General features: G+C 36.5%; 2 protein-coding genes, 1 long non-coding RNA gene and 1 pseudogene across 4 annotated transcripts; 2 read left to right on the top strand and 2 right to left on the bottom strand.

The window, feature by feature from the left end:
• The first annotated feature begins 1,206 nt into the window (after positions 1-1,206).
• LOC133866242 (ankyrin repeat-containing protein NPR4-like) lies at positions 1,207-3,112 on the top strand (annotated as a pseudogene).
• Positions 3,113-7,106: 3,994 nt separating this feature from the next.
• LOC133865274 (uncharacterized) lies at positions 7,107-7,805 on the bottom strand. Its single transcript, XR_009899682.1, has 2 exons — positions 7,456-7,805; positions 7,107-7,341 (listed from the first exon to the last, which is right to left on the bottom strand). It is a non-coding gene; the product is annotated as an uncharacterized LOC133865274 (long non-coding RNA).
• A 573-nt stretch (positions 7,806-8,378) lies between these two features.
• On the top strand, positions 8,379-11,260 carry LOC133867022 (uncharacterized). Of its 2 annotated transcripts, XM_062303693.1 has the most exons (4): positions 8,379-8,479; positions 8,584-8,646; positions 9,855-10,285; positions 10,382-11,260. In XM_062303693.1, exons 3-4 carry the CDS (start codon positions 9,857-9,859, stop codon positions 10,964-10,966), a joined length of 1,014 nt encoding a protein of 337 aa, XP_062159677.1. In that variant the 5' UTR covers positions 8,379-8,479; positions 8,584-8,646; positions 9,855-9,856; the 3' UTR covers positions 10,967-11,260. The 2 variants fall into 2 exon arrangements, with proteins under 2 accessions (XP_062159677.1, XP_062159676.1); XM_062303692.1 differs by having other exon boundaries at positions 8,379-8,646.
• Positions 11,261-13,081: 1,821 nt separating this feature from the next.
• Positions 13,082-14,326, bottom strand: LOC133866241 (uncharacterized). The gene is made up of 2 exons (XM_062302776.1): positions 14,124-14,326; positions 13,082-13,988 (listed from the first exon to the last, which is right to left on the bottom strand). The coding sequence occupies exons 1-2, from the start codon at positions 14,324-14,326 to the stop codon at positions 13,082-13,084; spliced, it is 1,110 nt and encodes a 369-aa protein (XP_062158760.1).
• Between the last annotated feature and the right edge of the window lie 1,750 nt (positions 14,327-16,076).

The following is a 16,076-nucleotide window of genomic DNA, read 5'->3' as shown; positions in this document are numbered from 1 at the left end:
AATATTTTGAGTAATTCTAAATGTATATTTAGTATCCATCAAATATCCATAAAAAAATGAGGTGAATTTTAAAATCACCATTGGACGTGTAATTGATCAAATGTCGATTTTAAAAGCCACTTCATTTTTTTATGGACACTTGATGGATACTTAATATACATATAGAATTGTCCTCAAGGAGTAGATCAATCAGTTGGGGACCACAACTCATAAATGTTTATTTATTACTATTTAAATAAATAATAAGAAAAAACCCCACATGCTAGACTTAACTATAAACTTAAAATAGTTTAGATAATCGGGTTGCAGGTTCCAACCCAATTAATAATTTGGTGACCCGGCGGGTTGGAACCTGCACCAAAATATTGAACTCCAAAATATCTGAACTATGATTAGCTTACTGTTTTTAATAATTAGTTTTATTTTGGTAAATGTCCATGAATGTTTTTAATAATATAGGGAAAATCTAGAGATATGGGAGGCTCTCCTTGAATGTTTGTTTGTTATAAACTCTTTATCTAAATATTTTTACTTTGTCAACATTTCAACTGAATTTCCATCCCAAGGGATTTTACTAATTCCTACGTTTGATTTTGGTGCTAGACATAGCCAAAAAGTTGAAATATACTTATACAAAAAATCACATGCAACACATACCTTTTACTTTCTCTAAACATTGGATATGGTAGCACTTTAATTTCTCTACCTATTATTTCAACACAAAATATTTGAGTAATTCTATATATATATTAACATGTCCACACAAGGAGGAGAGAGAAGATTTAAGCTAGTGACCTTTGCTTCATGAGTCGTGGTCCTCAGCTGATTGAGCTATCCATTGAGGACAATTCTATATAACATTAAGTGTCCATAAAAAAAAAATATGGTGCTTGATTCTTGGCCCTTTTTGTTTTGTATTTTTGTTCTGTTTTGTTTATTTATTTATTTATTTTCTTTTCTTTTTCCTGGTCTGAGAAAATACGCAAACAATAGGAAAGAACAAAAAACAATTGAAAAAGAAAAAAGAAAAAAAGAATGGGCTACAGGAAAATGAAGACAACATTTGGAATGCTTCCAATATTTGGTCAATGAAAATGGTCCACAGGGAATGATCAATACCCTGCCAGGCGGGGCCAGTGAGCTGTATGTAAGTCTATAAGTTCTTGGTGAAGTTTCTTGGATCTTCACATTCACAAGTACTGAAGGATGGACAGAGGGCATGATGAGAAAGCCAATATGGCTAAACTCTATGAAGCCTCACGAAATGGGTGTGTGAGCACCTTGACCACATTGATCCAAAGGGATCCACACATCCTTGATAGAGTTTCATTGACATCCTTCAGTGAGACTCCCTTACACTTAGCAGCTTTGCTTGGCCACCTTGAATATAGTAAAGTGCTTCTCAGCAAGAAACTTAAACTTGCAAAGGAGGTGGATTCGCGAGGACGAACCCCTCTTCACTTGGCTTCTGCAGAGGGCTGCACCGAGATAGTAAAAGTATTGTTGCAAGCAAATGCAGATGTTTGCTTAGTTCGTGATCAAGATGAGAGAATCGCTCTTCACTTAGCCGTAATGAGAGGACGGATAGAGATCATAAAAATGTTAATTAGTGCTCAACCAGAGTCCATCTGGGTGAATCTCAATGGAAACAGTGTATTGCACTTGTGTGTTCGATTTAATCATTTGGATGCTTTGAGAGTGTTAGTGGAATCGGATAATGGTGAAAGAATTGTTCCTCAGCTCCAAAGATCATCATGGGAACTCCATATTGCATTTAGCAGTGGTGGTCAAAGCAAATGAAGGTATATTAACAATATCTCTGTTGCTACTCTTTTAGAAGATAAATTTTTTTTCTAGTAATATATAAAGTAGCACACCATCCACGTCTATGAAATTATTTGAGATCTACTTCTTGTTTTCCCTTCCCCTTTTTCGTGAGCTTGTTTGTATTCATAATATATTGTAGGACTAAAATTTTATATTAGAAGAAGATATATTGATAAAAAAAAAAAAAAAAAAAAAAAAAAAAAAAAGAATCACGATTTTTCAAACATGCCCACTAAAAATAGAAAGATCCCTTGGTTTGATGTGGTTCTTCTAAAGATCATGCAAAAAGGTACATAGTAAATAACCTAAGAAAGATCATTCAATGTGGTTGAATTAAATTTATTTGGGGTTGTGTTTGTGCAGTCCATAAATACTTACTTTCAGTACCGAAAATACTAAGAGGAGCCAATGTCAAGAACAAGATTGGTTACACAGCTTTGGATGTCTTAGAGGAATGTCCAAGAGAATTTGAATGGTTTGAAAATAAAAGACATTCTCAAGGAAGCTGGTGTGACAAGATCAATGGATCTTTCCCTCCCACTAGCACCAAGTCGTACTGGTGTTGATGAAGCACAATTAGCTGGATCACGGTTTAGGAGATTGTGGAAGTGTGTTTGTTTGTTATTAGGTAAACGCTTCAAGCACCAGGAAAACTGGATGAAGGAAGAACGTGGTGTGTTGATGTTAGTGGCCACTGTGATTGCAACCATGGCTTTCCAAGCTGGGGTCAACCCACCAGGCGGCGTTTGGCAAGAACATAAATACAACAACGCGGTTAAGTTCCAATATTGTGAGGAGAGATATACTAATTATGAAGTCGGCACAGCAGTTCTAGCATATTGCTTTCCAGGTTCTTACTTCTTGTTAATATCTTTCAATACCACCTCTCTCTTTGCATCTCCGTGCGTCATACTTTTAGTCACTTGTGGATTTCCTCTTACAAGCCACTTCGTTATATGGTTTTTTACATTAGCCATGACTACTGCTGTCGTGTGCATGAAAAATATTTATGTTAGCAATGTTTTTGATAACCCCGGCTCATCTTTCTGATCATGTTACGCCTTATCTAAAGGCACTGAATGTCATGGACCGGGTTCATCTTTCTGATAAAGTGGGCTTGTTGCCCCTTGCCCCCTATATTAGTATGTATTTGGATGGGAGTGATTGTGATGGTTGGTGTGATTCACATGATTCGCCTATTCTCTTGGATGGTGAAGAAGTTGCGCAATTTCAAACCCAAGTTAACAAGGCCAGGGGCTTGGCAGAAGATCCGGCTAATGTGTAAGAGGAAAGTGTCATGATCAGAATTGTATGGGGAAGGGTTAGGGTAATCTCATTGTAAATATTTATCTTTAGGTTTAGTGTTAATTAAGTTCATTAGTCATTGAATTGTACGTATTAGGATTATTGGCTGATGTTTTGTATCGTATGTAATATTTTCCTTCTCACTCTCTGGCTTGTGACTTTGTGGAAACAAATATATCATTAAGATCACATTATGGTAGTTTCCATTGATGTTTTCTTAACAAATAATTGACGTTTTGACGCCCTAGCTTGTTGCGTCAAAAACTCTTTAACGTTGCTTTTGAAGACTATTGCTCATACTTAATTTTTTTAATGACGTCATATTTGGGTTGTTGCTAATGAGATTTAGGTTGTTTAAGGTTTGGGTATAAAATGTTTTTGTTATAGCAATAATTTTTTTTTTCTTTTTTTTTTTCAAAAAAAAAAAAAAAAACGTTGATTCACGTTGTTTAAAGCGAATCAGTTCATCACGTCTTTTTTTTTATTTATTTTTTATTTTTTATTTTTTATTTTATTTATTTTATTTTATTTTTTTATTGGGGGTAAAATCTAGGGTCAATAAATATTTTTGTAGTCCTTTAACAGTAAATGACTAGAATTTTCTTCGTTTCATATTATGCGACGTAAACCATTTTTTGTCGTTTAACAAAAAAATACATGCATTTATTAACTTTTTTGGTAAAAAAAAAAAGGGTTAAATACTCCTATGGTCCCTGAGTTTTAGAAACTTTATTTTTTAGTTCTTGAGTTTCAATTTGCATCACAGATGATACATCAGTTTTGGGAAATGACCAAATTAATACCTCGGTTAACTTCTTCGTCCAAAAACTAATGGTCCGCCACGTGTCAACTTCAAAAGTTGACACGTGGCACTATATAAAAAAATTAAAAAAAAAAATCTTTAAAAATTAATTAAAAAATTTTAAAAAAAATTTTAATTTTTTTTTTTTAAAAAAAAAAAAAAAAAAAAGGGTGGCTCTTTTTTTTAAAATTTTTTTTTAATTAATTTTTAAAGTTTTTTTTTTAATATAGTGCCATGTGTCAACTTTTGAGGTTGACACGTGGCGGACAGTTAGTTTTTGGACGGAGAAGTTAACAGAGGTACAAATTTGGTCATTTCCCAAAACTGATGTATCATCTGTGATGCAAATTTAAACTCAGGGACTAAAAAATAAAGTTTCCAAAACTCAGGAACCATAGGAGTATTTAACCCAAAAAAAATTGCTAGAGCTTATTATAGTGTCATTTTGGGGTATATCTATGTTGACATAACACCCTGTATTTTTTTAATAAAAACAGGAGAGAGAGAGAGAGAAAAATCAAACAATAGTTTTTTTTTATTAAAAAAATAATGTCATGTCTGCATAGAAAGACTCCAAAAAAACACTAGAAAGAGCTTTAACACTTTTTTTTTAAAAAAAAAAAAAAAAAACACCACACGTTCGTACCAAAAACGAAGTCAATCTAAATTATATATATTTAAAAAAAAAAAATTGGTTGCTGCTATTTTCTCATGAAGCAAACAAATGATATTGTCTCAGCAAACAAGCCCTTAAATTCTACAAGAACCTCGACACCATCACAACCGAGTCATCGCTCTCTCGATCCCTTCCCTAAACCTCCGCATGGGGTACTTACACATGGTGGCCGTGTCAAGTCCTGACTTGGGGCGTCAAGTCCTTCAGGTCCAAGACAACATCTTCTCCATTCGTCCGGTCACCATAGCCATATTGCTGACCTCACTTATGATCACGTCGACATGGCAATCGTTCACTACAGTCCTTTCTAGCCCCAGATGCAGAAGCTTTGTGTCTTGAAGCTTTCGGGTCCTCCTCTAATGACGGCAACCTCCGGCTCGTTCACCAAGATCCGCATCTGTATAGCTCTAGTACTAGCTACTACGACCAATGGAGCGCCATTCTCGCCATGTGCGCCGTCACTCTCACCACTCACTTCAACAAGTGAATTCTCTCCGGCCACTAGAACGTGACCAACGTCTGCAACGGCTTGGTCGGCGGGTTGGCAGTGAGATGAAGAATAGGTTGGGAAGAGGAATAGGTGTTTGGGAGGAGAAATAGGTGTTGGGAAGTTCAATAGGTGTTGAGACTCTTTGCAGGCGTGAGGTTCTACGAAAGTTCAAATCAGAGAAGGCATGAGCTACTAGAGAAGTTTAAGGCGCCTTAGGAAAAGAAATGGGCAGGTTTACCACATTATTAACAAATGACGTAAAGAGAAAATGTTAAGAGTTGTTTTTCTAGAGTGAAGGAAAAAGAAATGACTCTAATCACATGTTTCTATGTCGGTTTATTAATTTACAGGGTAGGAAAAAATGGCTTTTACGGACCACATTTTTAGCGGCGGCCCAAAAGCCGTTGCTAATAGTCATTTATCTGCTAGCAATGATATTTTGTTGTCGTGTCGCTAATGTCACAAAAAAATTTAGTATTAGCACTGTAAATATAATTTGTTTACAACTTTTTTTTTTACTAAACAACGTCAAAAACAAAATCAATATTTTACATCGTTTTAATTAAATTACGTGAAACGAAACGACCCAAAACTCCGGATTTTTAATAGTGAATAGGGCCGAGGGCCAAGCCTTTTTTTGGGCATTGGCCAAGCTTAATAATTTTGGCCCAAATATATAGATTTAGCTATTTATATAAAATAATAAATAAAACTTCCAAAAGAAGGAGACGGCCATGGCCAATACCGGTCATCCCCTCCCTCTGTCTCTGATCCCTTTTAGAGGAACAAAGGGTTTCCCTATTTTTTTAACAAGGGGAAGTTATATAGAGTCCTGTAAGTTATCATAAAAGAGTTTCATAGATTATGTCATGTTTAAAGCAATACACACAAAATTCACCCTCGGTGGAAAACCAGTGCAACTCTTTTATGAAAACTTACTTTGGAAACTTGCTAGATCGAGGTGGAAAACACTGGAGTTCTTGGCCTTATTTGCAGTAGGCATCTCAGAATCCGCTTAGAACTGGACACTCGGAAGCCACTGGTACCAAGTTTTAACTTCAATGGATTGCATTTTATTTGCTAAAGCATGAGTAAACTGCATGAAGATGGCTGGTATAAGTACATTATGCTAACACAATTAATGTTATCCTTTAGGGACCAAATTAAGCATCATGTCTATTTTTACAATGACACTGGTGGGCTGTAAGATTTCTCCTGCATCCTTCAGGGAGGTGTTAGTACCTCGCGCGACTTATAGTAAGGATATCATAAATCTGTAAGCCTCCATCTATAGTAGTACTGAGTAGGATAGAGAATATTACGTTGTAACGTGTCTTTAACGGTTATACCAATTCTTCTCAAGCCCCAACATACTCAGAATATTATGTGGAATGAACTCATGGGTTAGGATAACTTATCAGATAGCCTTAAACCCTTCTGTTAATGCATATATTAATGATAGATTATTATGTGGGATTGACCATCTGAGGTTTTACATTGAAATGCAACGTTGTTATGGTATTGGGAATGAGAGATTGATGTATTGAGAAGGTCATGATTGGCCTCAATCTTCTGCCCTACTCTTCTTTCTAGTTGGATGCTTTTCATTTAATTTCCAGTGATGCATTCTCCTGGCCGGCCTGTTGGGAAGAGGGCTTTTAAAAGTGGACTTGAAATCATATGAATTATCCTGATGTGGTTCATGTGAGACTGAGAGACTATTACAAAGAAATTGATGAATATTATATTTATCTATGTGGTTGTTGTACTTGTTGAGAAGCCAACTTATATTTCTTAATAAACTTGTCATATAAGTAAGTTTATACATAACGACTCTATGCTGATCGTTTTTTATTTCATATTTTAGTAGGGTTTCAACTCTTTGATCTATTTAAACCTAATAAGGACGGCTTAAGCCATAATTTATGTTTTTCACTAAGAAATATCTCAATTCCTTTATTCTGGGAAGACTTGTTAATCCACGCTGCATCAATAACTATTGTTAAGAAATAAACATATGCTGCAGACATTATAGCTAGGATAAAATAGGCACAACTCTTACATTAGTTATTACAAGTGAAACTAATTAAAGACTATTTGATCCATCTCACTGTCTTTCCTTTATTCTTAATACATATACATGGAGCACGTGTTTTCTCATGTGGTAGAACAGGCGCAATCTTGAGAAATTGCTAATAGTTGTTGTAGATTTCCACGAAATTCCACTTCTTCCATATCGATCTGCCACATCAAAATACCCATAAGAATCCTATAATTAATATATATATATATATATATATATTATAAGTAAATATATATATATATTGAGTATATGATTTTTTTTTTTTTTTTTACCAAATCCACTTGCCGGGCACGCAGAATTGATTACAACAATGTTTAACATGGCCAAAATACACTCTAGGAACGATTCCTTTGTAATAGCTCCAAGCAACACATTTGGTAGCACAACAAATCCCTCTTTTGATTAGACTTGCTTTTGGATCCTTTGCAAAAGATAGAAAGGGTTGGAGCGGTCGATGGCGATGGAGATGACTTGGACAGTCTTTGAGTTGTTCAGCATATGTTGTTATTACCACAAGCATTATCAATCCCGCCATCACTACAAGTCTTTTTGAGGTACTCTTAGGCATATCTCACCCACTCTTGAATTCTTTTTTATTTTTCTACAAGAAAATGGTATACAAACAAACCTCAATTTATAGGTCTTGGAGCTCAGCTGAGGTACACGTGAATAGATATATATATATATATATATATATGGCTTTTGATGCTTTTAATTTAAGTAACTCCATTGAAGTCTGGTATCTTGGCTTTTCACAAGCATTATCTGCAATTGCTTGATGTCTTTTGGAGAAAGTTCATGTATATATATATAAATTATATAACATCTGTCTTCCATGATTGGTTTGTTCATGCGATCCTCGTAATTTGTTGGTAAAAGCTGAAAAGGTATGATCAAATCGCCAAATTACAACCTTATTTCTTGCATACGTCCAGGTAATTTTGGCCTCTGATATTACCAAATTCCGTCTTTTTACTACTAGCTGCAGCCTCCTTGATACACACTTCTTTAAGAGTTATTTTATTTATTCTATAAGATTTGCTTTTGGGATGAGGTAAGGGAAAAAGGGGGACATATATAAACCTTGCTACATACTGACCCACCCCGTTATATTGCCTTGCACCAAATCCATAAAAACTCCTTGAACCGGGCCAAAGTGATGGCCTCCTCACTTCCTAAGTTTATTACCATTAGAGCACTTGTAGTGAACTCACCAAAGAGACGAAATCGTGAAAATCAGACGAGCTTCATCCATTTCCTGTCTGCAACGAACTCGTCTCTGCTACAGGAAATTTGGTGAGTGCCGATTTGGCTCGTCTGCTCTGCTGAGCCGATTTCCTCTCGTCTCTTCTTACTTTTCATTTGTTTATTACCCTTCCCGCGCTCTCGATCTCCTGAAGCGAAAATTGGAGCTCCTTCGCACCTTTTCTCACAAATCACCTCTGCAAGCTTTTGAATCCCAGGTTTGTTTTGCTTTTATGGGTTTGGTTTGATTTGGTTTATGGGTTTTGATTTTGAATCTCATATTTTGATTTTAGTGTGTGGGTTTTGAATCTCTCTTCCTCTTGTCTGTGGCTGAGTTGCGTGATAATTTTTAGTTAATTTTGTCTCCATCAACAGAAACTTTGTGGTTGAAGGGGTTACAAATGATTTACTGGGTTTTGGTTATGGGTTTCTTGGATATATTTGTTTCATTGGAATGTTGGTGTTGCTACTCTCTCTGTCTTTGCCAATTTGGTGAATGTGGTGTGCCTATTTGTGCTGACTCGGTAACAGAAGAGTAGCTTAGGATTGGATTTGCTTGTTTTTTGGTGGAAGTCGATGTTGACTCTGACTTTCCAAAAGAAAGAGAGATTATAGGAATAAATGGAGGTGTAACCAAAGTCGGAATTGAGTATCCATGGCTGCCAATAAAGTGTAAGAAGTGTAACACTTTTGGGCATGCTACTCACACTTGTACTAAGATTGAGAAAGCTGTCTGGCTTCCTCGTAGGAAGTAACCAGCTCAAACAGGACCTGTTCCAAAAGTTCAGGCAAGAGCTGCCCCTAAGGTCCTTCCTAAATAGGGTGGGAATGATAAACCGGGTTCTTCTAGTGCTGATCAGTTGACTGTGGTGAGTAGGTTCAAGAGAACTCCTAAGTCCCGAAATGCTGCTGTTGATAACAGCAAGCATTGGACCAACTCTTTTCAGCTATTGGCTCAGGCTAAGGGCAAGAAGTATGATGATAGTGAAATCATCATATCAAATGAGGCTCTCCAACTTTTATTGGATGAAGAGATGGATCGTACACCATCCTGCCCAGTTGATAAAGGGAAAGCAAAATTGGAGGAGGAGGAGTAGGAGTGATTGATGAGGGGCTTCTCACCTCATTCATGAACATGCTTGTTTGGAATGTAAGGGGTTTGAACCATCCCTCCGAACAAAAAGAAGTTCAAAGTACAATTAGTGCTAAGAAGACTGGTTTGGCTTCTTTGATTGATACTAAAAGTTAAGAAAGACAATGCTGCAATTCTACAAATTTTGGCCTTCACTTTATTTTGAATCTAGTAAACTTAAGTGTGATTTATTTTGTTCATGGCTGATGGTGGATGTTTATCAATATCTGTTGCAATTTGGTTACTTTATGAGACCATAAAATCTGTTTGTGATCCATGGATGTTTGATTTTAGGGATGGATTCAAACCAAGTCCCGTACTTCACCAATCTTCTTAGTGTTGATAGTGTTGATGACATTTTCATAGAAACTACAAGCACAATGTTTGAACACGAAGAGCCTTCACCCCAAATGGAGGAGGAGGTTGAAGTCATTGTTAAAAAACCATTACGGGGTGGCAACTTCAACATGGACGAAGACAATATGCTAATATCTTCGTGGATTGAAATTACCATGGATGCGGTTCAAGGAAATGAACAAAAACATAAGAAATATTGGGGTAGAATTTGGGAGTACTTTCATGGGCACAAGACCTTTAATTCGAACCGTACTCCGAACTCTTTAATGAATAGGTGGTCTGTGATTCAACAAGCGGTAAATAAGTTTTGTGGTTACTTAGCCCAAGTTGAATTAAGGCCCCAAAGTGGTATGAATGAGCAAGATAAGGTATGTTCTAATTATGACTACTTATCAATATTTTTGGAATATGTTCTATTTATTCCAAAAGATTCTAATTAGGTTAAATTTTTTTAATTTTTTCAGATTGGGAAGGCAAAACTCATGTATCACGAGTTTCAAGGGACAACATTTCACTTTGAACATTGTTGGTTATTGTTGAGGTTTCATCCAAAATGGTTGGCTCATAAAGAAACTACTACAAAACCAAAGAAAAAATCTGTTGTGAAAGCTCGTACTAATACTCAAGATTCAATAAATCTAGAGGAAGACGAGGCCTCACCCGAAGCTTTTATAAACTTGGAGCGACCAATTGGCCGGAAAGCCGAGAAGAACAAACGAAAGAGTACCGAGAAAACGAATCCAGGCGTTGTTGTGATATTGAATGACATAAATGAAGATAAGAAGAAGAAAACAAGACTATTTGAGGAAGCACGTGAGTTGGACAAAGAAATGTTTCTTCTTAAGAAAGAGGAAGTGCGCCTTAAGCAAGATGAAGTCCGCCTTAGAGATGGAGATTTACGCTTGAGAGAAAAAGCGCTTCGGTTGAAAGAAGAGAGAGAGGAAAAAGAGTTTATGTTCATGGATTCAAGTGGTTTAGATGAAGATGGGCAAGAATATGTTCGTCGACGCAAAAAGGCAATTCTTGAACGTCAAATTGGCAATCTTTGAAGGCCAAAATTTCACTCTATTTTTTGTTAGCTCTTTACTTTTGAAGGCACTAGTTTTAGTTTAAGTTCTATTCTATTTTGCTAGTGCGCCCTAGAGGTTTAATTTTGTAGCTACTGAAAGTCATGATGCCTTGCATAGGTGGATCTTGATGTTTTATTTTGCCTCTAGCCGCTTGTGTATCTTGTAGCCCTTGTAACTAACTTGGTGTTCTCTTATGCTGAAGGCCAAAAAACATAGTCTTTTTGATAATGAAAATATTGTCTTAACTTGGTGTTCTCTTACACCAACCCTTAATACTGTGATACTAGTCCTGCTTAAAGTACTTGTTAAATATGATATCGATTCTGCCTAAAACAGTTTTTGGTGTGAATCAACTGTCCGAGATGATACGAATTATGAAACCTGCATCATTTACTGATTTTGCATTCTAGAATAATAAGCAACTCTTCATAAAAAGTTTGGTGTTATTGATTTTTGCTTGTGCGTGCTTATCATTGATTTCGCAAAATCTGCTTGAGAACAGGAAAAATTTCGATGGATAACTATGTGACTGTCCTTGAAAGTGTTCACTGATATTGGTAAATTTTGAGTTCATTGAAGACATAGAAACATTTTGTGATTCAAAACTATCTTTGAAGGTCCTGGCATATGGTGGAGGACAAAAGATATTTATTTGTCTACTAGGTAAATGATAATTACTGCCTTTGTTGCTTTCTTGCTTTGGAAAAGATAATTATAATTACTAGGTCCCGACTTGAGCTTTCTTGCTTTGGAAAAGAAATACTGCCTTTGTTTTGTATTGTTTGTCTACTAGGTAAATGATAATTATAAACCATCTTACTTTTTGGTTGGTGATGGGCTAATTGCATGTAGAAACACTGTAGATTTGCTTCTGGTGGTGGTTTGCCTCTGATTGACTCTAGCATTATAGCTTTGTGCCCTGGTTTGCAGTGATTTTCTAAGATTGGGTTTCATTATAGCTTCATAGGTGGGTTGGTATGGGTTGTCAGAGTTCTTTTGGTGCATTGAGCTGCAACTTTGGGGTTGAATTGGGTTGAAGCCTAGCTTGAGTTCAACCCATATAGTTGAGCAAATGTCTCATAACCCAACCTTACCTCAGGTTGTGGTTGTTCACAAAGAAAGCTCTAGTTAGGTTGTTTCTCAGGTTAAGTTTGGAATGCATATTGAAAATACTGAGTTTTTCTTCCATTTCAGTTATTGGTGGTGTTGCAATTCCTTTTATAATTATGTTCTGGATGGAATTGCATTGCAGTTGGTTGCAGAGAATCCTTTTCCAGTATAGATATTCCTGCCATATTGGTCTTTGTTGTACAGAGCTATAATATGATTGACAGAGGATTGATCCTTGTACTTTGTGTTTTCATTTTTTGGTTCTGGGTAGAGCACTTAATCATTCACGATTTAAGCAATGATGGGATTTCTATCTAGCAATATGATTAAAATTCAAACTGGAATTCATTTTTTATATTTCTAAATGCAATTTTGAACTTAATTGTGCTGTTGCATGACTTCTGGTAGTTTATGCATGAGTTATTGTCTTTTCCTTCATTTATATACATTTCTCTTTACTTGCAGTCCATGGCCAGCACCAATAAGATCAAATAGGAGAGGAATGAAATGCTCTTGCAGTCCATTTCTCTTTACTGATATTTGTGTTTCTTTTTTCTTCTTCTTTTTTTTTTTTTCCTTATCATATTTGACTACGAAATCCGCATATCGTGAAGGACAAAATTTATGTATTAGGATTCACCCTTCATTTTGACCACATGACTTGTTGATAGGGCATGTGTTGCATCTATACACTCAAGGACAGGCGGAACTTCGTGATGAAGTGTGCACCAAATGCAATAATTGTTTCGTGTCAGTGCCTTCACCATTAAACCGTGCTTGTGACATGAAACTATATACTTGCAAATTGAAAAGCATACCGATAATTAATTAGTTTTACATATGATATTGAAATCTAGAGGGGAAAACCTATTTGCTCATGCAAACTAGTACATATTCATTAACACAAACCAAAAGTGATCATGAGAAGATCCTAAACAACAAAAGTTTGTCTAAATAACCAATAATAATGATCATAACAAGTTCTTATGCCTCACTATGTAGTTGCCATAAGTGCTCGACAAGGTCCAACTGGAGTTGAGAGTGAGTTTCCGTATCTCTAATACAATGATGACTTTGAATGAACTCCCTAAAGTCATTTGTAGGCCCAGAGGTCACTGGTTCAAGTGGTTGGTTGAATTGTTCATACTCGAAGTCTTCTTCTCCATTGTTATCCCGCTCATCTTCAACAATCATATTATGTAAAATTACGCATGCTATCATAATGTCTTTGAGCGTTTCAGGGTAAAAAAATCGTGCAGGCCCACGCACTATTGCAAATCGTGCTTGAAGTACTCCGAAGGCACGCTCCACATCCTTCCTTGCCGACTCTTGGGCTGCAGCAAAATGTTTTCTCCTATTCCCTTGGGGAGATGAAATTGTTTTTACAAATGTTGCCCATTGTGGATATATGCCATCAGCGAGGTAATATCCCATTGTATAGTTATGATCATTAATTGTGTAGTTAATAGGAGGAGCACGTCCTTGAGCAAGGTCAGAAAATAAAAAAGATCTATCTAGCACGTTTATATCATTATGAGACCCAGGTAACCCAAAAAAAGCATGCCATATCCAAAGATCATATGAAGCTACTGCTTCCAAAATAATAGTTGGTTCGTGGATATGACCAGAATACATACCTTGCCACAAAGTTGGACAGTTCTTCCATTTCCAGTGCATGCAATCAATGCTCCCCAACATGCCTGGAAATCCACGCTTTTCACCTTCCGCTAACAATCTAGCGATGTCTTGATTGTTGGGTGACCTTAAGTATTCTTCTGAAAAAATTGAAATCACCGCTTTAACAAATTTTTTTAAACTCTCTAATACAGTGGGCTCTCCAATCTTCAAGTATTCATCCATAAAGTCAGCGGTAACACCATATGCAAGCATCCTAAGTGCCGCAGTAATCTTCTAAATGGAAGAAAAACCGAGTCTTTTGGAACCATCTCTTCGTTGGACAAAATAAATATCGTGAGCTTCAACCGCGTTTTGAATACGGCAAAAAAGACGACGACTCATCCGAAACCTCCTTCGAAAATATTTGTGAGGATATAATGGCTGTTCAGCAAAATAGTCGCGAAAAAGATCTTTTCCAGCTTGCAAGCGATCACGCATGATGAATGTGCGACGCCGTTTAGAAGGACTATGTAATGTTGATTTTTCTTCTTCCATAGCAAGTTTTGCAATTATCTCTAGCTCTTCATCAGAGTCAGATTCAATAAGAAGCATTTTTTGAAAAAGAGAGCGATCCATAGAAAGAAAACAAAGATCAAAAGTGAAAAATATGTAATTTTCTGAGTATGTAGTGAACAAAAGGTTGTGCACTATAAATAAAGCAAGATGGGCGTTGAATTTTCATGTGAACAAACGTTGGAAATTGTAGTTCCAACCACTTCAATTAATTATTATAGGCGTTGGTATTGAAGCATCCAGGACTTCCATTACTTCTTATCATGTATGGACGTTGGTATTAAAGCATCCAGGGACTTCCATTACTTCTTTGCATGTATGGGCTTTGGTTTTTCATTTTTTAATTCATTAATGGTCATTAAGAGCCAAACATCCAACCACTTCCATTACTTCTTATCATGTATGAACGTTGGTATTAAAGCATCCAGGGGCTTCCATTACTCCTATGCGTGTATGGGCTTTGGTTTTTCATTTTTCAGCTCATTAAATTGTCATTAAGAGCCAAACATCCAACTACTTCCATTAATTCTTAGCATAAAATGGTGTTGATTTTTGTACGGATTATCAATTGTCTTTAAGAGTAAAATGAGCGTTGAAGCTTATATGAGCGTTGGAGCTATACTCATCAATTGTCATTAATTCACAAAATGACGTTGGAGCATGTATGGGCGTTGGACGTTGGAGCTGTATGGACATTGAAATTTTAATAAATTTTGGTTTCATGGTAGTTAAAAGTGGTTGGAAGTGGTTGTTTTAAAACCAATAAAAAATAGTATTTATTTGAAATAGAGAATATTTAGAGAGTTTGTTATTTGATGTCTTTGAAAAGTGGGTAGCTAAAATAACTAAAGTGCATTTTTTAGCCAAAATCTGACTAAACTTTGGTGAGTTCACTACAAGTGCTCTTAGATTTTACCAAAACTTTTTGCTTCTCAGTACAGGCCCTAATCTTCAGCCAACTTCTCCATATCCACAAACCAGTACGTTGTGCGCTTCTATTCGCCCCGACTCTTATCAAAGGTGGGGAAGTAATGCCCACGTACTGAATTCCCTTGAGGCCTTTTTCCTCATTCCAACATCAATCATCGTTAGAGCACTAGCAGCAGCCTCTTTATATTAGTTTCCTTTCCTATATTTAGGAAAATTTCATAAAAATATCAAAAAACTTCTTACAGCAAATGCCCTATATTTAAATAACTTGAAAATATACAGTAACTCCCTATGTAATAGACACCCTATCCTTATTTTAATAATAAAAAAAAGTCTCATCTCTCATCTCTCCTCTCTCTGCTCCGTTTCTTCTCCTTCTCTTCCCTCGTCGAGTCAAACAGCCCCACTCTCTCGCTTCTTCGCCACGCCGACTCCTCCCATCCACGCCGCCGCCGCCACCGCGTGCTCGCTTCTTTGCCACTACTAGCCTTCTGTTAGAAGGCCGGGGACTGGCTGATATCATCCTTCCACCTTCCCTCTCTCTCTCTCTCTCACGCAAAATGCTTCTCAAAAGTGTAGACTCCAAAATTTATAGCATAATTAGCTAATTGACAACAAAACAACATACATCTCTTTACTCTGCCGCTCCTAAATTTTAGGACAACAAATCCAATCTTTCAGCTCCCATCCCTCTCAGATAAAACCCTAACTCTCCCATCCAAATGCCATAATTTCTTTTAGAACACAAAAGGAAAAGCCTAGAGCTAATTCCGAAGAGGCCCTGACCCACGGTATCCTTTTCCTTTTTTTTTGAGTCACTGCTATATACTGCAAAAGTGGGACAATCCAGGATTAGTCG

Source organism: Alnus glutinosa, chromosome 4 (assembly GCF_958979055.1).
Source record: "Alnus glutinosa chromosome 4, dhAlnGlut1.1, whole genome shotgun sequence".
Taxonomy (NCBI): domain Eukaryota; kingdom Viridiplantae; phylum Streptophyta; class Magnoliopsida; order Fagales; family Betulaceae; genus Alnus; species Alnus glutinosa.
Note: the sequence above shows the minus strand (reverse complement) of the source record. Positions and strands in the feature narration are given on the sequence as shown.

What these genes read in the sequence shown, in the direction of transcription:
- LOC133867022 (XM_062303693.1), top strand. Translation starts at nt 9,857, where the DNA reads ATGGATTCAAACCAAGTCCCGTACTTCACCAATCTTCTTAGTGTTGAT. An exon ending in GTATGAATGAGCAAGATAAG is followed by an intron (nt 10,286 to 10,381) that starts GTATGTTCTAAT and finishes TAATTTTTTCAG; the next exon opens with ATTGGGAAGGCAAAACTCAT.
- LOC133866241 (XM_062302776.1), bottom strand. Translation starts at nt 14,326, where the DNA reads ATGCTTCTTATTGAATCTGACTCTGATGAAGAGCTAGAGATAATTGCA. An exon ending in CACAAATATTTTCGAAGGAG is followed by an intron (nt 13,989 to 14,123) that starts GTTTCGGATGAG and finishes TGCGGCACTTAG; the next exon opens with GATGCTTGCATATGGTGTTA.